We start from the raw sequence: 24,866 nt of genomic DNA on the forward strand, positions 1-24,866 counted from the left end.
ATGTTTAGTTTTCGCAGACACAGACCCGGGGGGGGGGGGCTAGAGGAGGTGAGAGAGGAAGGACAGAGAGAACAGAAAGAAACAGAAGGGAGGAGAGAGAGAACATCCCTGTTGTTTCAGAGGAGTGAACTAGAGAGTTGTCTCATTGTAGTCTCCCTCCTCTTGATCAGAGGTTGGGACTGTCTGATCAGAATTACCATCTCAACTACAACTTGTCTCATCAGTAGGAGCTACACCGAAAAGGGCTATCAAATGATAAAATAAACAATTCCATTAAAATAATCTTCTCTGTATTTTGCAGATTGGCCAGATGCAGCCAGGGTTGTATAAAAGCAGCCAGCAGCCTCTGGGCCCCCACCACACTATCAGACTGCACATCTAATAGGAAACTATGTCTCTCTTTATCTGTGGTGGAGTAATCTTTTTCCTTGGTTTGGAGAGGTCCGTCTCACCAGAGAGAGTCCTGCTAGCCTCCCCTCCCTGCCCAACACACCGACACACACCACAGCAGACCAGGGCTGGGGCAGACCCCACTGTTTATTGGTTCGGGAGAAATCAAATAGTCTGATGTTTAAAAATATAAAGCATTATTTGACAGTTGAAGCAGCTTCCTGTCCTCTGGGATAATCCAAGTTCATTACACTGTCACAGAGGAAATCTCTTCTAATAAGAACCGGACCCTAAACTCCCACCTTGGTCAACCATGTTTTTTTTGTGGGTTTTTTTAATTTTAATTTTTCCACCTTTATTTAACAAGGTAAGCCAGTTGAGAACAAGTTCTCATTTACAACTGCGACCTGGCCAAGATAAAGCATAGTAGTGCGATAAAAACAACAACACAGAGTTACATATGGGGTAAAAAACATAAAGTCAAAAAATACAACAGAAAATATATATACAGTGTGTGCAAATGTAGCAAGTTATGGAGGTAAGGCAATAAATAGGCTATAGTGCAAAATAATTACAATTAGTATTAACACTGGAATGCTAGATGTGCAAGAGATTATGTGCAAATAGAGATACTGGGGTGCAAAAGAGCAAAATAAATAACAATATAGGGATGAGGTAGTTGGGTGGGCTAATTTCAGATGGGCTGTGTACAGGTGCAGTGATCGGTAAGGTGCTCTGACAACTGATGCTTAAAGTTAGTGAGGGAGATAAGAGTCTCCAGCTTCAGAGATTTTTGCAATTCGTTCCAGTCATTGGCAGCAGAGAACTGGAAGGAATGGCGGCCAAAGGAGGTGTTGGCTTTGGGAATGACCAGTGAGATATACCTGCTGGAGCGCAGACTACGGGTGGGTGCTGCTATGGTGACCAATGAGCTAAGATAAGGCAGGGGATTTGCCTAGCAGTGATTTATAGATGGCCTGGAGCCAGTGGGTTTGACGACGAACATGTAGTGAGGACCAGCCAACAAGAGCGTACAGGTCACAGTGGTGGGTAGTGTATGGGGCTTTGGGGCAAGACTAGATATTAACTAGATATTAACTAGATTAACTAGGAATTATCACTAGGTATAATAAAGTAAGAATGTATTTAATTCTGGGTTATGTAACTACACAAAATACAGGAATCATCCCCATATGATGCATTTCGCATCATGTGATGCATTTTGCATCATGTGATGCTGCGTTTTTTGGGTGATTTCTGTATTTTGAAAGTTACATACAGTATCTTGAGAACTTGATTGTTGACAAGCAAAACATTTTGGGACTATGTCAACAATGGACTAATGAAACAAATACCAAAATATAGTTTTTGGGTGGAATTTTCCTTTAAGACTAGATATTGGTTCAATAGAAAAGCTCGGAGTGTTCTCCATGTCGTATATCTATTGTGAATGTAACTAGGCTAAAAGTTACTAAACTATTGATTTATGACATACTGGCAACAAAACCCTGGAGAGTAAACTGTGTCTGAACTATGTCTGCATTCATAAACTATTCTTCAGAACCCAAACGACCAGCCACATATTGCACCAGTGTATCTAGGCCATGACCACAGCCAAAGTTGTTTACTTGGCAAGAACTAACTGTAAGTCGCTCTGGATAAGAGCATCTGCTAAATGACAAATGTAAATGTAAATGTAAGAAATGTGTGACATATCCAAAAATCTAGTTTACAGACAAAACTTCATAGGAGAAAGACAGACATCAAAAAGTAAAAAGCGGAATTGAAAAGAGACAGACAAAGATGAATTCAGCGAAAGCTTACAATCCATCTACAACAGACTTTCAGAGGAGAAAAAGCGCCACGAAAAAGGGGTCACACAGAACAAAATATGAATCCTCGCTGCCCTTGGTCTGAAACAAGACTCCAAGATGATCCAACCGTGAGAAGAAGGCCATAGTGGGAAGGTCCAGAAAGAGGCATCTCTGTGTGTTACTGTGAGAAGTTGGCACATGGTACAGTAATGTCTATGTCTATGTGCCAATGCTACTTGCTGTTGCTAGTAGCTCTCTTCGGCTCTCCCAGCTCTGAAGGATTTCACCAGAGAACACACACTGACAACCAGAACCACCATTATCCCTTCTCATACACACACACACAAACACACACACACACGCTCACACTGAAAACCATTCATTGGGTTTAGGAGTTGAGGACCTTCAAGGCCAAGTGACTTTGTTTTCTATGGACGCTGTCTGACTGGAAGATTTATTTAATACCTCGAAACCCAGACTCTATCTGTTATCATCAGCCAGTCCTGAGGGGCACTTATCAAATTAAGACAAATATTTGAAATAAACTAAGAATTATCCTTCTTCACTGAAGCAAGAAAACAAATCGATCTGTTATTCAAGGCACGGAGAGACAGAACATTCTGAGGAGGAGTGTAGGCTTTCTGCTTCTGTCCCAAAACCTAGCATCAACGTTTGGCTGGCTGGAAGGCTATCCATGTCTTTTACCCACTGAGGAAGTTAAGGATTGGTTCAGGATATGTACAAGAGTTTCAATAGGTGGTTTTAAGTGAGAATAAACTGAGATCTCTACACACAGGCAGAGATAGGTACACATACACAAACACGGAGGAATGCGCCCTCTTCCACTTACTCGAGGAAGCTGGTGATGTAGTCCTTACTGCAGGCCGACCAGGAGAAGGGGTTGGTGTTAGCTGTGATGTGGGCCGCCATCAGCTTAGCTGCCTCATGGCCTTTAGTCCCACATGAGTTTCCTATTCCATCATGGTTCATCCCGAAACTGTAAGCGCAAAATGGAGGACAGAGAGGAGGGCGGGTCAAACATGGAGAAAGATGGAATTGCCTAAAGGTCAGTTTTTCCCACCATACAGGTTAAGGTATGGATTGGGGGAGGGTCAGATTATCTTAGATCTGTGCCTAAGGACAGCTTTTACCCAGATTGGCCCAAAATCACATTCAAATAGAGATTGGTGGTGTCATTGAGAGAGATATCTAATACTGTGGCTGATGGGTGTAGAGCAGTCAGATAGGTTCAAGCTTAATTACCTCTGGGAATGTATCGCTACCTCCCTCTACCCCATTTTACAGACGCTTTTATCCAGAGCGACTTACAGGAGCAATTAGAGTTAAGTGCCTTGCTCAAGGGCACATACACAGATTTTTCACCTAGTCTGCTCGGGGATTCAAACCAGCAACCTTTCAGTTACTGGCCCAATGCTCTAAACCGCTAGGCTACCTGCAGCCCTTCTCTACCTCCTCTACATGTAGGGCAGGATTAGAGAGAGGTAGAGAGGGTTTGAGATGGTTCGAGAGGGCTCCCTGGCTGTAACAGCTGGTGTAAAGGGGACTAGAGGTCAGGGGTCAGGCTCTGTCTGGAGCGCTGGAGGGAGCAGAGAGTTTTAATCACCACCCTGATGCTGCTTGCCTGTCAGTCAATCACCATCTACAGGTCTGGACTGGCCAGTTACAGAACAGCAACCAGCTACATATTGGGGAGGAGGGAGGTGGGGGGGATAGAGAGAGAGAGAGAGAGAGAGAGAGAGAGAGAGAGAGAGAGAGAGAGAGAGAGAGAGAGAGAGAGAGAGAGAGAGAGAGAGAGAGAGAGAGAGAGAGAGAGAGAGAGAGAGAGAGAGAGCGAGAGAGAGAGAGAGAGAGAGAGAGAGAGAGAGAGAGAGAGAGAGAGAGAGAGAGAGGGAGGAGAGAGACAGACAAAGAGAAAGAGAGGAGAGAAAGAGAGGGAGAGGGAAGGAGAGAGAGAGAGAGAGAGAGAGAGAGAGAGAGAGAGAGAGAGAGAGAGAGAGAGAGAGAGAGAGAGAGAGAGAGAGAGAGAGAGAGAGAGAGAAAGAGAGGGAGGAGGAGAGAGACAGACAAAGAGAAAGAGAGGAGAGAAAGAGAGGGAGAGGGAAGGAGAGAGAGAGAGAGAGAGAGAGAGAGAGAGAGAGAGAGAGACAGAGAGACAGAGAGACAGAGAGACAAAGAAAGAGGTTCAACCCCCACTCGCCCTCCCTCCCCCGTAAACACAAACACCTCTCTCTCTATCTTTCTCTCAATCGCTCTCTCTCTCTCTCTCTCTCTCAGTGGCTGATCAGAGCAGCTCTCTAGTGTGACCCTCCTGACAGAAAGAAAGATTTCTGCTTTCTTCTGCCCAACTTGACTGAGCACTGGCCTGGCTGCATATAAATCCTTTTAACAAAAAAATTAATGTATCCCAAAAACTGTATCTGTCTGAATATCTAAACGAAAGAAAAGCTTGCGTTACGGCAGGAAGCCGAAGCTTACATTCCCTGACCGTCCAAAAGCACAAATCAGTTGTAATGTATATAACAAACCCAACCACATCCCACGGCCCAGCCTGTTTTTCTAAGGCTGGCGTTTATGACATTTTACCCTACTCTGGAAATAAATCAGCCACCCTGAGACTGTGGCGCAGTTTTTTTTATACATCCTCTCCTTGCATAGACCATTTTTACAACTGCCCCAAAACAGAAGCAGACACGAGACATTATAAAGGAAATGGCCATCTCTGTGAACCCCAGGGAGTGGATATGTAGACCAATATATCATCATTATTTAACTTTATATTCAGGAGGTATGTGGACACTGTCATTAGCAGTGCATTCGGAAAGTATTCAGACTCCTTGACTTTTTCCACATGTTGTTACATTACAGCTTTATTCTAAATGGATTAAATTGTTGTTTTTCCCACATCAATCTACACACAATACCCAATAATGACAAAGCAAAAACAAGTTTTTAGAAAAACAGAAATATTAAATTTACATAGGTATTCAGACCCTTTACTCAGTACTTTGTTGATGCACCTTTGGCAGCGATTACAGCCTCGAGTCTTCTTGGGTATGACACTACAAACTTGGCACACTTGTATTTGGGGAGTTTCTCCCATTCTTCTCTGCAGAACCTCTCAAGCTCTGTCAGGTTGGATGGGGAGCGTCGCTGCACAGCTATTTATAGGTCTCTCCAGAGATGTTAGATCGGGTTCAAATCTGGGCTCTGGCTGGGCCACTCAAGGACATTCAGAGACTTGTCCCCAGTCTGAGGTCCTGAGCGCTCTGGAGCAGGTTTTCATCAAGGATCTCTCTGTACTTTGCTCTGTTAATCTTTCCCTCGATCCTGACTAGTCTTCCAGTCCCTGCCACTGAAAAACATCCCAACAGCATGATGCTGCCACCACCCTGCTTCACCGTAGGGATGGTGCCAGGTTTCCTCCAGACGTGACGCTTGGCATTCAGGCCAAAGAGTTCAATCTTGGTTTCATCAGACCAGAGAATCTTGTTTCTCATGGTCTGAGAGTCCTTTAGGTGTCTTTTGGCAAACTCCAAGTGGGTTGTCATGTGCCTTTTACTGAGGAGTGGCTTCCGTCTGGCCACTCTACCATAAAGGCCTGATTGGTGGAGTGCTGAGATGGTTGTCCTTCTGGAAGGATCTCTCATCTCCACAGAGGAACTCTGGAGCTCTGTCAGAGTGACCATCGAGCTCTTGGTCACCTCCCTACCAAGGCCCTTCTACCCCGATTGCTCAGATTGGCCGGGTGGCCAGCTCTAGGAAGAGTCTTGGTGATTCCAAACCTCTTCCATTTAAGAATGATTGAGGCCACTGTGTTCTTGGGGACCTTCAATGCTGCAGACATTTTTCGGTACCCTTCCCCAGATCTGTGCCTCGACACAATCCTGTCTCAGAGCTCTACGGACAATTCCTTTGACCTCATGGCTTGGTTTTTGCTCTGACATGCACTGTCAACTGTGGGACCTTATATAGACAGGTGTGTGCCTTTCCAAATCATGTCCAATCAATCAAGTTGTAGAAACATCTCAAGGATGATCAATGGAAAAAATATGAACCTGAGCTCAATTTCGATTCTCATAGCAAAGGGTCTGAAGTCAGTTAAGAACAAATTCTTATTTACAATGACGGCCTACACCGGCCAAACCCGGACGACGCTGGGCCAATTTTGCGCCGCCCTATGGGACTCCCAATCACGGCCGGTTGTGATACAGCTTGGAATCGAACCAGGGGGTCTGTAGTGACGCCTCAAGCACTGAGATGCAGTGCCTTAGACCGCTGTGCCACTCGGGAGTGTAGTAGATTGATGAAGAAAATGTTTTATTTAATCAATTTTAGAATAACGTTGTAACGTAACAAAATGTGGAAAAAGAGAAGGGGTCTGAATACTTTCCGAATGCACTGTATATACATAAGTATGTGGACACCCCTTCAAATAGTAGATTTGGCTATTTCAGCCACACCCGTTGCTGACAGGTGTATAAAATCGAGCACAAAGCCATGCAATCTCCATAGACAAACATTGGCAGTAGAATGGCCTTACTGAGGAGCTCAGTGACTTTCAACTTGGCACCGTGGATGCCACCTTTCCAACAAGTCAGTTCGTCAAATTTCTGCCCTACTAAAGCTGCCCCGGTCAACTGTAAGTGCTGTTATTGTGAAGTGGAAACATCTAGGAGCAACAACAGCTCAGCCGCGAAGTGGTAGGCCACACAAGCTCACAGAATGGTACCGCCAAGTGCTGAAGCGCGTAGCACGTAAAAATCATCTGTCCTCGATTGCAACACTCACTACCGAGTTCCAAACTGCCTCTGGAAACAACCTCAGCACAAGAACTGTTCGTCTGGAGCTTCATGAAATGGGTTTCCATGGCCGAGCAGCCGCACACAAGCCTAAGATCACCATGCGCAATGCCAAGCGTCAGCTGGAGTGTTGGAAGCGTGGACTCTGGAGCAGTGGAAATGCGTTCTCTGGAGTGATGAATCATGCTTCACCATCTGGGAGTCCGATGAACAAATCTGGGTTTGAAGGAAGCCAGGAGAACGCTACCTGCCCGAATGCATAGTGACATCTGTAAAGTTTGGTGGAGGAGGAATAATGGTCTGGGGCTGTTTTTCATGGTTCGGGCTTGGCCCCTTAGTTCCAGTGAAGGGAAATCTTAACGCTACAGAATACAATTACATTCTAGACGATTCTGTGCTTCAACTTTGTGGCAACAGTTTTCCCTTTCCTGTTTCAGCATGACAATGCCCCCATGCACAAAGCGAGGTTCATAAAGAAATGGTTTGTCGAAATCGATGTGGAAGAACTTGACTGGCCTGCACAGAGCCCTGACCTCAACCCCATCGAACACCTTTGGAATTAATTGGAAAGCCGACTGCGAGCCAGGCCTAATCGCCCAACATCAGTGCCCGACCTCACTAATGCTCTTGTGGCTGAATGGAAGCAAGTCCCCACAGCAATGTTCTAACATCTAGTGGAAAGCCTTCCCAGATGAGTGGAGGCTGTTATAGCTGCAAAGGGGAGACCAACTCCATATTCATGCCCATGATTTTGGAATGAGATGTTAGACGATGTTTTGGCCATGTAGTGTACGTGGGGATACAGTTCAGAGAGTCTGTAGGAGGGAGAGAGCGTCTGTAGGAGGGAGAGAGCGTATGTAGGAGGGAGAGAGCGTATGTAGGAGGGAGATAGTATCTGTAGGAGGGATATAGCATCTGTAGGAGGGAGAGAGAGTCTGTAGGAGGGAGAGAGCGTCTGTAGGAGGGAGATAGCATCTGTAGGAGGTAGAGAGAGTCTGTAGGAGGGAGGTAGCAAATGTAGGAGGAAGAGAGAGTCTGTAGGAGGGAGACAGCATCTGTAGGAGGGAGAGAGAGTCTGTAGGAGGGAGAGAGCGTCTGTAGGAGGGAGATAGCATCTGTAGGAGGGAGAGAGAGTCTGTAGGAGGGAGATAGCATCTGTAGAAGGGAGAGAGAGTCTGTAGGAGGGAGATAGTATCTGTAGGAGGGAGATGGCATATGTAGGAGGGAGAGGGAGTCTGTAGGAGGGAGATAGCATCTGTAGGAGGGAGAGAGAGTCTGTAGGAGGGCGATAGTATCTGTAGGAGGGAGATAGCATCTGTAGGAGGGAGATAGCATCTGTAGGAGGGAGATAGCGTCTGTAGGAGGGAGAGAGCGTCTGTAGGAGGGAGAGAGCGTCTGTAGGAGGGAGATAGCATCTGTAGGAGGGAGAGAGAGTCTGTAGGAGGGAGGGAGCGTCTGTAGGAGGGAGATAGCGTCTGTAGGAGGGAGATAGCGTCTGTAGGAGGGAGAGAGCGTCTGTAGGAGGGAGAGAGTCTGTAGGAGGGAGAGAGCGTCTGTAGGAGGGCGATAGTATCTGTAGGAGGGAGATAGCATCTGTAGGGGGGAGATAGCATCTGTAGGAGGGAGAGAGAGTCTGTAGGAGGGAGAGAGCGTCTGTAGGAGGGAGATAGCATCTGTAGGAGGTAGAGAGAGTCTGTAGGAGGGAGGTAGCATATGTAGGAGGAAGAGAGAGTCTGTAGGAGGGAGACAGCATCTGTAGGAGGGAGAGAGAGTCTGTAGGAGGGAGAGAGCGTCTGTAAAAGGGAGAGAGAGTCTGTAGGAGGGAGATAGTATCTGTAGGAGGGAGATGGCATATGTAGGAGGGAGAGAGAGTCTGTAGGAGGGAGATAGCATCTGTAGGAGGGAGAGAGAGTCTGTAGGAGGGCGATAGTATCTGTAGGAGGGAGATAGCATCTGTAGGAGGGAGATAGCGTCTGTAGGAGGGAGATAGCGTCTGTAGGAGGGAGAGAGCGTCTGTAGGAGGGAGAGAGCGTCTGTAGGAGGGAGATAGCATCTGTAGGAGGGAGAGAGCATCTGTAGGAGGGAGAGAGAGTCTGTAGGAGGGAGAGAGCGTCTGTAGGAGGGAGATAGCGTCTGTAGGAGGGAGATAGCGTCTGTAGGAGGGAGAGAGCGTCTGTAGGAGGGAGAGAGTCTGTAGGAGGGAGAGAGCGTCTGTAGGAGGGCGATAGTATCTGTAGGAGGGAGATAGCATCTGTAGGGGGGAGATAGCATCTGTAGGAGGGAGAGAGCGTCTGTAGGAGGGAGAGATCGTCTGTAGGAGGGAGAGAGAGTCTGTAGGGGAGAGATAGAGTCTGTAGGAAGGAAATAGCGTATGTAGGAGAGAGATAGCATCTCTAGGACAGAGATAGTATCTGTAGGAGGAAGAGAGAGTCTGTAGGGGGGAGAGAGAGTCTGTAGGGGGAGAGAGAATCTGTAGGGGGGAGAGAGAGTCTGTAGGGGGGAGACAGCGTCTGTAGGGGGGAGAGAGAGTCTATAGGAGGGAGAGAGCAGCTACACACAGCTGGTTCTGGCAACCCAACCCAAACCAAACTAAACCAACCCAAAGATCTGGTTATTCTTTAGGAATAGTTGAGCCACACTCTCTGTGTAGTAATATATGTATTATGGTGTAATTAAATCTGTTTAAGAGGGATAACTTTTTTAAGATAATCTTTGAATCCGACTGAACATTATTTTGGGACATAAAAGTAGTGTGCTACCAGCAGTGATGGGGAGGGGATAAGGGAAAGGTCTGAAAGGGTTAACAGTGTTTAGTAAAGCAATGCAGAAGATTCTGGATAAATGTGAGAGGACTCACTTGTGGCCAATCTCGTGGGCGATGGTGAAAGCAGAACCTAGGCCGATGTCTTCATTGATGCTGCAACTCCTCTCCGGCTCACACATCCCAGCTACCGAAGCCAAGCCTGGACACACACACATACACACAGAGAGAGAGAGAGCGAGAGTGAGGTAGAGAGAGTGAAACAGAGTCAGGTCAAGGTGTAGCATTCTTAAAAGTGGTGGCCATAAAAGCTGGATTCCTCAGTTCTGACCTCCCTGGTGTTGAAAGAAGAGCAGCAGGAGAGAGAGAGAGAGAGAGAGAGAGAGAGAGAGAGAGAGAGAGAGAGAGAGAGAGAGAGAGAGAGAGAGAGAGAGAGAGAAGAAGGCAACTCTAAACCTTCTCAGGCTGCACCCTATTCCATTTATAGTGCACTACTTTTGACCAGGGCCCATATAGGAAATAGGGTGCCATTTGGGACGTAAGCTAAGAGCGTTGAGAGTTAACTTCTTCTCTCAGGGCTCTTGACAAAAGTAGTGCACTACATAGGGAATAGGGCGTGATTTGGGATCACAGCCTCAGTCCATGCTGCTGCTGCTGTACTCACCAAAGGGACCTGACTTTAGCATCAACTGGCTAGACATGAACTTTTTTCAACCGAAAGTCAGAGCTGGAAAATGTCTAGACACAAGCTTGGATTTATACATTTCACTCCAAGTAACAAGGGACCACCTAGTAATGCAAGCCAAGGAAGGGAATTTAAGAACGCTGAGTAAAGCTATACAATTGCCTGTCTGTGTGAGTGTGTGTGTGTGTGTGTTGGAGAGTAGAGCCTTCCCCCATCCAGGTGTCTCTGTCCTTCCCCCAGAGGGTAACAGGTCAGATAGAAAGAGAAGAGGAATGGAGACCATTCCTCACAGATTCCATCTACAGGTGACTGGGAAGGGTTTCACACAACACTCAGAAGTGGGGTTGGTTAGGTATTATCTCCAACTCAGATTACCCAGAGGCCCAAGGGGCAAAGAGCTGACCTGTAGCATGACCCCTGATGATAGGGGGGAGGAGGGTAGGAGAGGAGTAGGGGAGAGAGGGGAGAAGGGTTGAGAGGGACAGAATGGAGGAAAGGAAGAGGAGAGGAGAGTGTTGAAAGGGGAGGAGAAAGGGAGAGGAGAGGGAATAGGAGAGGAGAGGGGGAAAAGGGAGAGGGGAGAGGAGTGTATTATTATTATAGGATAGGGGAGAGGAGAGGATAGGGGGAAAAGGGAGAGGGGAGAGGAGGGTATTATTATTATAGGATAGGGAAGAGGAGAGGAGAGGGGGAAAAGGGAGAGGGGAGAAGAGGTGAGGGAAGAGGAGAGGATAGGGGGAAAAGGGAGAGGGGAGAGGGGAGAAGAGGAGAGGGAAGAGGAGAGGATAGGATAGGGGGAAAAGGGAGAGGGGAGAAGAGGAGAGGGAAGAGGAGAGGATATGGGGAAAGGGAGAGGGGAGAAGAGGAGAGGGAAGAGGAGAGGATAGGGGGAAAAGGGAGAGGGGAGAAGAGGAGAGGATAGGGGGAAAAGGGAGAGGGGAGAAGAGGAGAGGGAAGAGGAGAGGATGGGGGAAAGGGAGAGGGGAGAGGAGGAGAGGGAAGAGGAGAGGATAGGGGGAAAAGGGAGAGGGGAGAAGAGGAGAGGGAAGAGGAGAGGAGAGGGGGAAAAGGGAGAGGGGAGAAGAGGAGAGGGAAGAGGAGAGGAGAGGGGGAAAAGGGAGAGGGGAGAAGAGGAGAGGGAAGAGGAGAGGAGAGGAGAGGGGGGAAAGGGAGAGGGGAACAGTGCTGAGAGGGGAGAAGAAATGGAGAGGGCAAGAAGAAGGAGGGGGAGAGGAGCAACAGAGGAAAGGGAGAGGGGGGGGGGGTGGAGAAGGGAGTGAGAGAGAATGAGGAAGCCAAGCAGATGCCGGTGCAATTAAAGCGACGGGGGGAATGTGACAAATGCGGTCAATCTGTCAAACCCCCCCCCTGAGTCCCAATATTACCTCCAAGATATACTGTGGAGCCTGCAGGGGCTCTACACAATCAGAGGGAGGGAGGCAGGGAGGAGGGGGGGATGCTGACACTCCCTGCCGTCCTTTCTCCACCACCACTACCAACACTCTCTTTCTCTCTCTCTCTTGTTCTCTTATGTTCTCCCTCTGAATTTCACGCTCCCCCTCTTTCTATCTGTCCCTCTATCTTTCTCTTTTTACCTCTCATTTTCTCTCCCTTGCCTTTCTGAGCTTGGTTACAGAAGCTTAACAAGTTTGTAAGTTTAAGTTTGCCACAGTTCCTGTCACAGTGGAGTCACAACATGCCAAACCAAACCCCTGGCAAAAAGGACTGGAAACCAGTGTCCTTAAAGTACTGTAGCAGAAGAAAAAGACGCCATATGAACTTATAAATATCCACATTATTTGAGCTATATTGGTAGAAGGACACAGTCAAGTGCACTTGGAGGTTACCACGCCTGTACCCTGCCCTGCCGCTACCCTGCCCTGCCTGGACCTAACCCCGTCTGTACCCCGCCCCGCTGACAGTATACCCCACCTGGTCTCTCTGACCTGTCTCTCCTTGCTTCCAGGCCACAGAACAGAGAGCAAAGGGCAGAGAACGGAGAACAGAGAACAGAGCAGAGAACAGAGAACAGAGCGGAGAACGGAGCGTGGAGAGCAGAGAACAGAGAGCAGAGAACAGAGAACAGAGAGCAGAGAACTGAGCAGAGAACAGAGAACAGAGCGGAGAACGGAGAACAGAGCAGAGAACAGAGAACAGAGAACAGAGCGGAGAACGGAGACCGGAGAATGGAGAACAGAGAACAGAGAACAGAGCAGAGAACAGAGAACAGAGCGGAGAACGGAGACCGGAGAAGGGAGAACAGAGAACAGAGAACAGAGAACAGAGCGGAGAACGGAGACCGGAGAATGGAGAACGGAGACCGGAGAATGGAGAACGGAGACCGGAGAATGAAAAACGGAGACCGGAGAATGGAGAACGGAGACCGGAGAATGGAGAACGGAGACCGGAGAATGGAGAACGGAGACCGGAGAATGGAGAGCGGAGAACAGAGCAGAGAACAGAGAGCAGAGAACAGAGAACAGAGAGCAGAGAGCAGAGAACAGAGACAAGAGAACAGAGAACAGAGAGCAGAGAGCAGAGAGCAGAGAGCAGAGAGCAGAGAGCAGAGAGCAGAGAACAGAGAACAGAGAACAAAGAACAGAGAGCAGAGAACAGAGAACAGAGAACAGAGAACAGAGAACTGAGAGCAGAGAACAGAGAACAGAGAACAGAGCAGAGAACAGAGAACAGAGAACAGAGCGGAGAACAGAGACCGGAGAATGGAGAACAGAGAACAGAAAACAGAGCAGAGAACAGAGCGGAGAACGGAGACTGGAGACCGGAGAATGGAGAATGGAGAACAGAGAACAGAGAACAGAGAACAGAGAACAGAGCAGAGAGCAGAGAACAGAGAACAAAGAACAGAGAGCAGAGAACAGAGAACAGAGAACTGAGAGCAGAGAACAGAGAACAGAGCAGAGAACAGAGAACAGAGCGGAGAACGGAGACCGGAGAATGGAGAACGGAGACCGGAGAATGGAGAACGGAGACCGGAGAATGGAGAACGGAGACCGGAGAATGGACAACGGAGACCGGAGAATGGAGAACGGAGACCGGAGAATGGAGAGCGGAGAACAGAGAACAGAGAACAGAGAGCAGAGAACAGAGAACAGAGCAGAGAACAGAGAGCAGAGAGCAGAGAACAGAGAACAGAGAGCAGAGAACAGAGAACAGAGCAGAGAACAGAGAGCAGAGAGCAGAGAACAGAGCAGAGAACAGAGAGCAGAGAACAGAGAGCAGAGAGCAGAGAGCAGAGAGCAGAGAGCAGAGAACAGAGAGCAGAGAACAGAGAACAGAGAACAGAGAACAGAGAGCAGAGAACAGGGAACAGAGAGCAGAGAACAGAGAACAGAGAACAGAGAACAGAGCAGAGAACAGAGAACAGAGAGCAGAGAACAGAGAACAGAGAGCAGAGAGCAGAGAACAGAGAACAGAGAACAGAGAACAGAGAGCAGAGAACAGAGAACAGAGAACAGAGAACAGAGAACAGAGAGCAGAGAACAGAGAGCAGAGAATAGAGAACAGAGCAGAGAACAGAGAGCAGAGAACAGAGCAGAGAACAGAGAGCAGAGAGCAGAGAATAGAGAGCAGAGAGCAGAGAGCAGTGAACAGAGAGCAGAGAGCAGAGAACAGAGCAGAGAACAGAGAACAGAGAGCAGAGAGCAGAGAGCAGAGAGCAGAGAACAGAGCAGAGAACAGAGAGCAGAGAACAGAGAACAGAGAACAGAGAGCAGAGAACAGAGAACAGAGAGCAGAGAGCAGAGAACAGAGAACAGAGAACAGAGAGCAGAGAACAGAGAACAGAGAACAGAGAGCAGAGAGCAGAGAATATAGAACAGAGCAGAGAACAGAGAGCAGAGAACAGAGAACAGAGAACAGAGAGCAGAGAACAGAGAGCAGAGAGCAGAGAGCATAGAACAGAGAACAGAGAACAGAGCAGAGAACAGAGAGCAGAGAACAGAGAACAGAGAGCAGAGAGCAGAGAGCAGAGAACAGAGAACAGAAAACAGAGAACAGAGAACAGAGAACAGAGAACAGAGAGCAGAGAGCAGAGAACAGAGAACAGAGAGCAGAGAACAGAGAGCAGAGAACAGAGAACAGAGAACAGAGAACAGAGAGAAGAGAACCGAGAGCATTGCCACTCACCTAGAGTCCCACAGGGTTTGTTCTTGTAAGTGCAGATGTCGTACCTGAGGGAGAAAAAGAAGAGAGAAGAAAACATGAGACATATGATTCTTCTGTCAGGCTCTCTCTAGTTTTATTCTATTCTACTTTATTCTACTCTACTCTATTCTACTTTACTCTATTCTACTCTACTCTACTCTATTCTACTTTACTCTATTCTATTCTACTCTACTCTATTCTACTTTACTCTATTCTACTCTACTCTACTCTACTCTATTCTATTCTACTTTACTCTATTCTATTCTACTCTACTCTATTCTACTTTACTCTATTCTACTCTACTCTACTCTACTCTATTCTATTCTACTTTACTCTATTCTACTCTACTCTACTCTATTCTATTCTACTCTAAGCACCTCTGATGTTGAAACGGGGCATCTCGGGCATCCACCTGCAGTATTTGACCATAGTTTTTATACTGCAACAGATTAGTCAAATCATGAAGGCTTGTCCTACTATAAATGTATTTAAATGTCAACCAGCTAACACACACAGGCAGGCAGCAACACAGTCTTTGAAGTCTATTACGACCCTGCTGTGTCAATGTTGTAGCCCTCTCCCTCTGTCTGTCTGTCTGTCCCTCCGTCCTCCCATCTATCTGTCTGTCTCTCTCTCTCTGTCTATCTGATACAATACTAATCCAATCCAGCGCAGGACAAACCCAAAGAACACATCATACATTTACAATGAGTGATCCAATCATTCCTAATGCTTTTAATCTATTAAAAACCCAATGACACTGCAAATTACATTTCGTTTTGCACCGCTCCCCTCCCTCTGTCTGTCTCTCCTCCACCCCTCTACCCTGGTGGACCGGTTCCAAACCCATGAGGTACGGTCTCGAGGACAAGCAGACTCCACCTCATTTAGAACATCTATTTATTTAGATTTACTTCCTTTAATTTCCCCCTGAGTTTCTCAAACACCATGGGCCACGTTCCAAACGAGACACACCGTAGCCATCCAGCCCAGAGCCTAATAAAGCAACAGCAGTGAGGGAAGGAGAGGTCACTGTATAGCACAGTGCCTAGAGGGATGAGCTGGCTGGGCCTGGACCATACATAACCTCCTCAAGAATTATGACTGTAATGACTCTGTCTGGGGAGAAGGTCTCCTCTCCTCCTAATGGGCCCACAATGGCAGGACAAGAGAACCATAAGAACATAGGAGAGAGAGAGAGAGCGAGAGAGAGCGAGAGAGAGAGAGAGAGAGAAAGGGGAGACAGAAATAGACATACAGACAGGATAGTGAAGGAGAGGTCACTATCATGCCTTTCAGAACAGACCATCCACCTCAAGGATAATGTCTCTTCCTTATGTTTCTGACTGCCCGCAACCAGACCGCAACCACAGGAGACCAACGCCATGACAACCGCTGCCATGAACACTTCTACTATGACATCATGCTTGCTGTGTGCTCGTGGTAACCTCAGTCTGTGCTCGGCAAGGTGAATCACCCTCGCATGGCACGCTTAGAAGTTTATTTTAATTTTATTTAAATGTAACCTTTATTTTAACAGGCAAGTCAATGAAGAACAAATTATTATTTACAATGATGGCCTGGCAGAAGTTGAGTTTGGGTGTACAGTACGCAATTCACATAGTGTTATCAGCCATACAGATGTATGAGTTTAATTTGATCACACTTCTGTTGCTGAAAATGTTTCTACACAGCAGGAAATGCAAACTTGTAGTGTATTCAAGGTTTAAAAAGGCTTCTAAAGTTTGTAATTTCTACTTTAAAATCTCAGACTTCATTTTCCTAACAAAAAATCTATCAACCCCTACCAAAAAATTTCCATTAATTATAATACACATAATAATTCACCTTTCCTGTTGCTGCAGGATTATTTTCCTGCTGTAGCAAACTGGCTCAAATTAAGATCCTACATCTGTATACACTTCAACACTGACTTAGTAGTGACAGAGACTCTAATGCAACACACAGAGATAGTTGTTAGAAACAGAAACCACACAGTTCAAATAAGGAGATAGAGATCTATGATAAACTGCATGGCCTAGGGCAACCCTCATCAAAATCACTCATCATCTTGACTAGGTATTATCTCCAACCCAGATGACCAAGAGACCCAAGGGGCAAAGAGCTGACCTGTAACATGACCCCTGATGTTAGGGGGAAGAGGGGAGGAGAGGAGTAGGGGAGAGAGGGGAGATGGGTTGAAAGGGACGGAAAGGAGATAGAGATACACTACAAGACCAAAAGTATGTGGAACATCTCATTCCAAAATCATGGGCATTAATATGGAGTTGGTCCCCCCTTTGTTGCTATGACACCCTGCACTCATCTGGGAAGGCTTTTCCCTAGATGTTGGAACATTGCTGTGGGGACTTGCTTCCATTCAGCCACAAGAGCATTAGTGAGGTCGGGCACTGATGTTGGGCAATTAGGTCTGGCTCGCAGTCGGCTTTACAATTCATCCCAAACGTGTTCGATGGGGTTGAGGTCAGGGCTCTGTCCAGGCCAGTCAAGCTCTTCCACACCGATCTCGACAAACCATTTCTGTATGGACATCGCTTTGTGCACGGGGGCATTGTCATGCTGAAACAGGAAAGGGCCTTCCCCAAACTGTGGCCACAAAGTTGGAAGCGCAGAATCCTCTAGAATGTAATTGTATGCTGTAGCGTTAAGATTTCCCTTCACTGGAACTAAGGGGCATAGCCCGAACCATGAAAAACAGCCCCAGACCATTATTCCTCCTCCACCAAACTTTACAGTTGGCACTATGTAGCGTTCTCCTGGCATCCGCCAAAACCAGATTCGTCCATCGGACTGCCAGATGGTGAAGCGTGATTGATCACTCCAGAGAACATGTTATCAAATCAAATCAAATCGAATCGAATTGTATTGGTTACATACACATATTTAGCAGATGTTATTGCGGGTGTAGCGAAATGCTTGTGTTCCTAGCTCCAACAGTGCAGTAGTATCTAACAATTCACAACAATACACACAAATCTAAAAGTAAAAGAATGGAATTAAGAAATATATAACTATTAGGACGAGCGTTGTGAGTGGCATTGACAAAAATACAGTAGAATAGAATACAGTATATACATATGAGATTAGTAAAGCAGTATGTAAACATTATTAAAGTGGCCAGTGATTCCATGTCTACGTACATAGGGCAGCAGCCTCTATGGTGCAGGGTTGAGTAGCCGGGTGGTAGCTGGCTAGTGATGGCTATTTAACAGTCTGATGGCCTTGAGCTAGAAGCTGTTTTTCAGTCTCTCGGTCCCAGCTTTGATGCACCTGTACTGACTTCGCCTTCTGGATGATAGCGGGGTGAACAAGCCGTGGCTCAGGTGGTTGATGTCCTTGGTGATCATTTTGGCCTTCCTGTGTCATCGGGTGCTGTAGGTGTCCTGGAGGGCAGGTACTATGCCCTCGGTGATGCGTTGGGCAGACCGTACCACCCTCTGGAGAGCCCTGCGGTTGCGGGCGGTGCAGTTGCTGTACCAGGCGGTGATACAGCCCGACAGGATGCTCTCAATTGTGCATCTGTAAAAGTTTCTGAGGGTCTTAGGGGCCAAGCTGAATTTCTTCAGCCTCCTGAGGGGCCTAGCTCCAGAGTCCAATGGCGGCGAGCTTTACACCAATCCAGCTGACGCTTGGCATTGCACATGGTGATCTTAGGCTTGTGTGCAGCTGCTTGGACATAGAAACCCATTTCATGAAGCTCCCGACGAACAGTTCTTGTGCTGACGTTGCTTCCAGAGGCAGTTTGGAACTCGGTAGTGAGTGTTGCGCTTCAGCACTCGGCTGTCTCATTCTGTGAGCTTGTGTGGCCTACCACTTCGCGGCTGAGCCATTGTTGCTCCTAGACATTTCCACTTCACAATAACAACACTTACAGTTGACCGGGGCAGCTCTAGCAGGGCAGAAATTTGACGAACTGACTTGTTGGAAAGGTTGCATCATATGACGGTGCCACGTTGAAAGTCACTGAGCTCTTCACTAAGGCCATTCTACTGCCAATGTTTGTTTATGGAGATTGCATGGCTGTGTGCTCGATTTTATACACCTGTCAGCAACAGGTGTGGCTGAAATAGCCGAATCCACTAATTTGAAGGGGTGTCCACATACTTTTGCATATATAGTGTAGTTCTATGATAAATTGCATGGCCTAGGGCAGCCCTCATCAAAATCACTCATCCTCATCAAACCCTTTTTTAACCTGATATTTTTCCAGGGATATCGTTAGTCATAAATGTAATAGCCACACATGCAGTAAAGCTGCGCGTTGCTAACGTAAACAGTCTTAAAATCCCTGTGCTCTCTCTTTAGGTGGATTCCATCAGGGAATGGGGGAATTTTCTAGCAGACACAGTGGTTAATGAAAGCTTCCTGGGTCCATCATTAACTATTTATACTATCTCTAATGTTAGCATCCTGACGCTCAGCCCAGCACAGCACAGCTCATCTCATCGCCTACACACATCTTGATATCCCATTATACTCAGGCCCTAAGAAAGTTCTGATTCACTTTTTCTCACTCACTCACTCATTCACTCACTCACTCACTCACTCACTCACTCACTCACTCTCTCACTCTCTCTTTCTTTCTTTCTTTCTTTCTAGCTAGCTGTCTATCAATCTCTCTCTTTCTTTCTAGCTATCTATCTATCTCTCTCTCTGTCTCTCTCGCTCATACAATAACGAGACGTTGTAGTGGGCTTATAATACAAACACACAGTCACCAAACGTCACTGAACTCTGTAAGCAGCCTGCAGCATGTACTGTATATACAACATAAGGCTTTAGTGAATGCTTAGCAGCTAGTGTTGGTTTAGCATCAGACAGACGCTGGAGAGCCCTGTAGCAGTAGAAGGCTGAGGTGATGTGAGTTTAGCAGTACAGACCAGTCCCTGTAGCAGTAGAAGGCTGAGGTGATGTGAGTTTAGCAGTACAGACCAGTCCCTGTAGCAGTAGAAGGCTGAGGTGATGTGAGTTTGGCAGTACAGACCAGTCCCTGTAGCAGTAGAAGGCTGAGGTGATGTGAGTTTAGCAGTACAGACCAGTCCCTGTAGCAGTAGAAGGCTGAGGTGATGTGAGTTTAGCAGTACAGACCAGTCCCTGTAGCAGTAGAAGGCTGAGGTGATGTGAGTTTAGCAGTACAGACCAGTCCCTGTAACAGCAGAAGGCTGAGGTGATGTGAGTTTAGCAGTACAGACCAGTCCCTGTAGCAGTAGAAGGCTGAGGTGATGTGAGTTTAGCAGTACAGACCAGTCCCTGTAACAGTAGAAGGCTGAGGTGATGTGAGTTTAGCAGTACAGACCAGTCCCTGTAACAGCAGAAGGCTGAGGTGATGTGAGTTTAGCAGTACAGACCAGTCCCTGTAACAGTAAAAGGCTGAGGTGATGTGAGTTTAGCAGTACAGACCAGTCCCTGTAACAGTAGAAGGCTAAGGTGATGTAAGTTTAGCAGTACAGACCAATTCTTCGATAATTACGTTCTTCGATAACAGACGGCTGGAGACAGCACTCCATAAAACCCCTTCAGTAGCCTGCTGGCATCACAATCGCAGCATAACTTCTAAGGCTGCCAACTACTGTCAGTAACATTAGAGAAGTTTAGCATGTTTAAGCCTTACCTACTATCTACATTTTAGTCATTTAGCAGACACTCTTATCCAGAACAACTTACAGGAGAAATTAGGGTTAAGTGCCTTGCTCAAGGGCACATTGACAGATTTTTCACGTAGTCTGATCGGGGATTTGAACCAGCAACCTTTCGGTGACTGGCCCAATGCTCTTAAGCGCTAGGCTACCTGCCACCCCTATCTCTATGGTCACTCCTATGGATGGCTCACCAAGTGTCAACTTTACAACAACAACAGGACTCTGAAAAGGAGCTGGAGACAAACAGCTAAAGTCAACTAGCACTAGTCTAACATTAGTATAAAAGCTGGTTTGTACACAGCCAGGCAGGGAGGGTCAATCACAAAACGACAACCCCCCTGCAGACGAAACAAGTAAGGAATACACACGTTAGTTGCTAGGTTATGTGGTCAAAACAGGTTACCACCCATTAATTGTAGGATGTCTGGTATGACTGAAAGAGCATCCCATTCTCAGCAATTTTAAGAGGTACAGTACTGTAGGTACTAGATATGGACTGAAGCCAGTAATAGATATAGTGACCTGGCTGTGTGTTTCAAAGTTACTGTAGTGTTCTGTCTGTGTAATGCCAATGTAGCACAGAGTCAGAAGGTGGAAGGACTTCTAAAGTAGGACTGCTAAAATATTTAAGTAAACATGCTCTCATTGTCCAATGAGTCATCTAAATAAATGTTTGGTCAAGATGAGTAAGAGACGTATAGTAAGGTAAATAATGACGCACTCTTACCACTGGAATAAGAATAATCAACAGCTTGAGAGTGTGTGTGTGTGTGTGTGTGTGTGTGTGTGTGTGTGTGTGTTGGAGAGTAGAGCCTTCCCCCATCCAGGTGTCTCTGTCCTTCCCCCAGAGGGTAACAGGTCAGATAGAAAGAGAAGAGGAGAGGAGACCATTCCTACCTTGTGATGAGGACAGCGTTGTCATGGTGAGCCATGCCATTCTCCGGGATGCTGTTCCCGTCTCCTTGATGACTGAGGATAGACTTCTGCCACTTACAGAAGCTGTCTAGAGACTTGTCTGCATGGTGGTTGATCTCCAGGTTGGGCTGGATAGAACATACAACACACATTACAACAAAGTCTGAATCTACAACCCAGAACAGTCTGAACACATCCACAACCCAGAACAGTCTGAACACATCCACAACCCAGAACAGTCTGAACACATCCACAACCCAGAACAGTCTGAACACATCCACAACCCAGAACAGTCTGAACACATCCACAACCCAGAACAGTCTGAACACATCCACAACCCAGAACAGTCTGAACACACCCACAACCCAGAACAGTCTGAACACATCCACAACCCAGAACAGTCTGAACACATCCACAACCCAGAACAGTCTGAACACACCCACAACCCAGAACAGTCTGAACACATCCACACCCCAGAACAGTCTGAACACATCCACAACCCAGAACAGTCTGAACACACCCACAACCCAGAACAGTCTGAACACATCCACACCCCAGAACAGTCTGAACACATCCACAACCCAGAACAGTCTGAACACATCCACACCCCAGAACAGTCTGAACACATCCACACCCCAGAACAGTCTGAACACATCCACAACACAGAACAGTCTGAACACATCCACAACACAGAATACACAACACAGTCTGAAAACACAGAACCCAGCATTCCGTCAAGAACAGGCACAACATTCTGCACTTGACATATCTTGTGCTGAATTCAGATTACTGCAAGCCACTCAGACTTTCACTTAAATCTCCCATTGACATCAATGTATGATTTATGTCTTAAATTAGGATTGGGCCGTCATAGTCAAAAGCATCAGTTGAAAACTACCGTATACAAGCCTATTAAAGCCATGTCCACCATTTGACAGGATTCTGACTTACAGTGAGGGAAAAAAGTATTTGATCCCCTGCTGATTTTGTACGTTTGCCCACTGACAAAGAAATGATTAGTCTATAATTTTAATGATAGGTTTATTTGAACAGTAAGAGACAGAATAACAATAAAATAATACAGAAAAACGCATGTCAAAAATGTTATAAATTGATTTGCATTTTAATGAGGGAAATAAGTATTTGACCCCCTCTCAATCAGAAAGATTTCTGTCTCCCAGGTGTCTTTTATACAGGTAACAAACTGAGATTAGGAGCACACTCTTAAAGGGAGTGCTCCTAATCTCAGCTTGTTACCTGTATAAAAGACACCTGTCCACAGAAGCAATCAATCAATCAGATTCCAAACTCTCCGCCAAGACCAAAGAGCTCTCCAAGGATGTCATGGACAAGATTGTAGACCTACACAAGGCTGGAATGGGCTACAAGACCATCGTCAAGCAGCTTGGTGAGAAGGTGACAACAGTTGGTGCGATTATTTGCAAATGGAAGAAACACAAAATAACTGTCAATCTCCCTCGGCCTGGGGCTCCATGCAAGATCTCACCTTGTGGAGTTGCAATGATCATGAGAACTGTGAGGAATCAGCCCAGAACTACACGGGAGGATCTTGTCAATGATCTCAAGGCAGCTGGGACCATAGTCACCAAGAAAACAATTGGTAACACACTACGCCGTGAAGGATTGAAATCCTGCAGCGCCCGCAAGGTCCCCCTGCTCAAGGAAGCACATATACAGGGCCGTCTGAATTTTGCCAATGAACATCTGAATGATTCAGAGGAGAACTGGGTGAAAGTGTTGTGGTCAGATGAGACCAAAATCTAGCTTTTTGACATCAACTCGCCGTGTTTGGAGGAGGAATGCTGCCTATGACCCCAAGAACACCATCCCCACCGTCAAACATGGAGGTGGAAACATTATGCTTTGGGGGCGTTTTTCTGCTAAGGGGACAGGACAACTTCACCGCATCAAAGGGACGATGGACGGGTACCGTCAAATCTTGGGTGAGAACCTCCTTCCCTCAGCCAGGGCATTGAAAATGGGTCGTGGATGGGTATTCCAGCATGACAATGACCCAAAACACACGGCCAAGGCAACAAAGGAGTGGCTCAAGAAGAAGCACATTAAGGTCCTGGAGTGGCCTAGCCAGTCTCCAGTCCTTAATCCCATAGAAAATCTGTGGAGGGAGCTGAAGGTTCGAGTTGCCAAACGTCAGCCTCGAAACCTTAATGACTTGGAGAAGATCTGCAAAGAGGAGTGGAACAAAATCCCTCCTGAGATGTGTGCAAACCCGGTGGCCAACTACAAGAAATGTCTGACCTCTGTGATTGCCAACAAGGGTTTTGCCACCAAGTACTAAGTCATGTTTTGCAGAGGGGTCAAATACTTATTTCCCTCATTAAAATGCAAATCAATTTATAACATTTTTGACATGCGTTTTTCTAGATTATTTTGTTGTTATTCTGTCTCTCACTGTTCAAATAAACCTACCATTAAAATTATAGACTAATCATGTCTTTGTCAGTGGGCAAACGTACAAAATCAGCAGGGGATCAAATACTTTTTTCCCTCACTGTATCCGTTAAAATAATCCATATGATCAATCTATGAAAGATAGATTTAATATAATATATCAATAATATATAAATATATTCATATTACACTCCATATTACACTCCACAGTCTTAAAATGGAGAAGGAATGAAGAGGTATTCATCTCTGCTGGAGTCCATCCTCTATAGACTGAAGCTAGATGTACAGTTCACTCTGTTTCTCCCATCAAACATTATATATCCTCAATCAAATCTCCCTGAGGGAAGATGTCTGAGCTCATCTCCTGAGCTTCGTCTTTAGTGGTGGCAGACATATGGTAGATGCTTCCTATCCTCTCTCTTTTCCTCTCTTCTCTCTCTTCTCGCTCTTCTATTCTGGTGTCCTCTCGTCTTGTCACACCTTTCCTCTCTCACCTCTCTTTCGTCCTTCTACTCTCTCTCCCAACTGTTTGGAATAACTATGTTATTGCATAATAAGTACCCAAAACACAGAAATTGTAACTGAGATTAGAGAAATACATAGATGTTGATGTGGAACAAAGAGAGAGGCAGAGTGATAGAGAGAGAAAGAGGAAGACAGAGAGAGAGAGAGAGAGAGAGAGAGAGAGAGAGAGAGAGAGAGAGAGAGAGAGAGAGAGAGAGAGAGAGAGAGAGAGAAGAGGCAGAGCAATAGAGGAAGAGAGAGAGAGAGAGAGAGGAAGAGAAAGAGAGAGAGAGAGGAGAGAGAGAGAGAGAGAGAGGAAGAAAGAGAGAGAGAGAGAGAGAGAGAGAGAGAGAGAGAGAGAGAGAGAGAGAGAGAGAGAGAGAGAGAGAGAGAGAGAGAGAGAGAGAGAGAGAGAGAGAGAGAGAGAGAGAGAGAGAGAGAGAGAGAGAGAGAGAGAGAGAGGAAGAAAGAGAGAGAGAGAGAGAGAGAGAGAGAAGAGAGAGAGAGAGAGAGAGAGAGAGAGAGAGAGAGAGAGAGAGAGAGAGAGAGAGAGAGAGAGAGAGAGAGAGAGAGAGAGAGAGAGAGAGAGAGAGAGAGAGAGAGAGAGAGAGAGAGAGAGAGAGAGAGAGAGGCAGAGCAATAGAGATAAAGAGGAAGACAGAGAGAGAGAGAGAGAGAGAGAGAGAGAGAGAGAGGGGGCAGAGAGAGAGAGAGAAAGAG

The 24,866-nt window shown here is 46.6% G+C and overlaps 1 protein-coding gene across 1 annotated transcript in view; it reads right to left on the reverse strand.

Annotated features, from left to right (window-relative positions):
- LOC121574156 (A disintegrin and metalloproteinase with thrombospondin motifs 6-like) overlaps positions 1-24,866 on the reverse strand; it is a 144,628-nt gene that overhangs the window by 110,315 nt on the left and 9,447 nt on the right. The window contains exons 7-10 of the mRNA XM_041886792.2: positions 21,192-21,337; positions 14,617-14,660; positions 9,882-9,987; positions 3,055-3,201 (exon numbers count right to left, since the gene is read on the reverse strand). Coding sequence (XP_041742726.2) covers positions 3,055-3,201; positions 9,882-9,987; positions 14,617-14,660; positions 21,192-21,337 — 443 coding nt within the window. The remainder of the gene's footprint in view (positions 1-3,054; positions 3,202-9,881; positions 9,988-14,616; positions 14,661-21,191; positions 21,338-24,866) is intronic.

This window comes from Coregonus clupeaformis, chromosome 9, assembly GCF_020615455.1.
Source record: "Coregonus clupeaformis isolate EN_2021a chromosome 9, ASM2061545v1, whole genome shotgun sequence".
Lineage (NCBI taxonomy): Eukaryota > Metazoa > Chordata > Actinopteri > Salmoniformes > Salmonidae > Coregonus > Coregonus clupeaformis.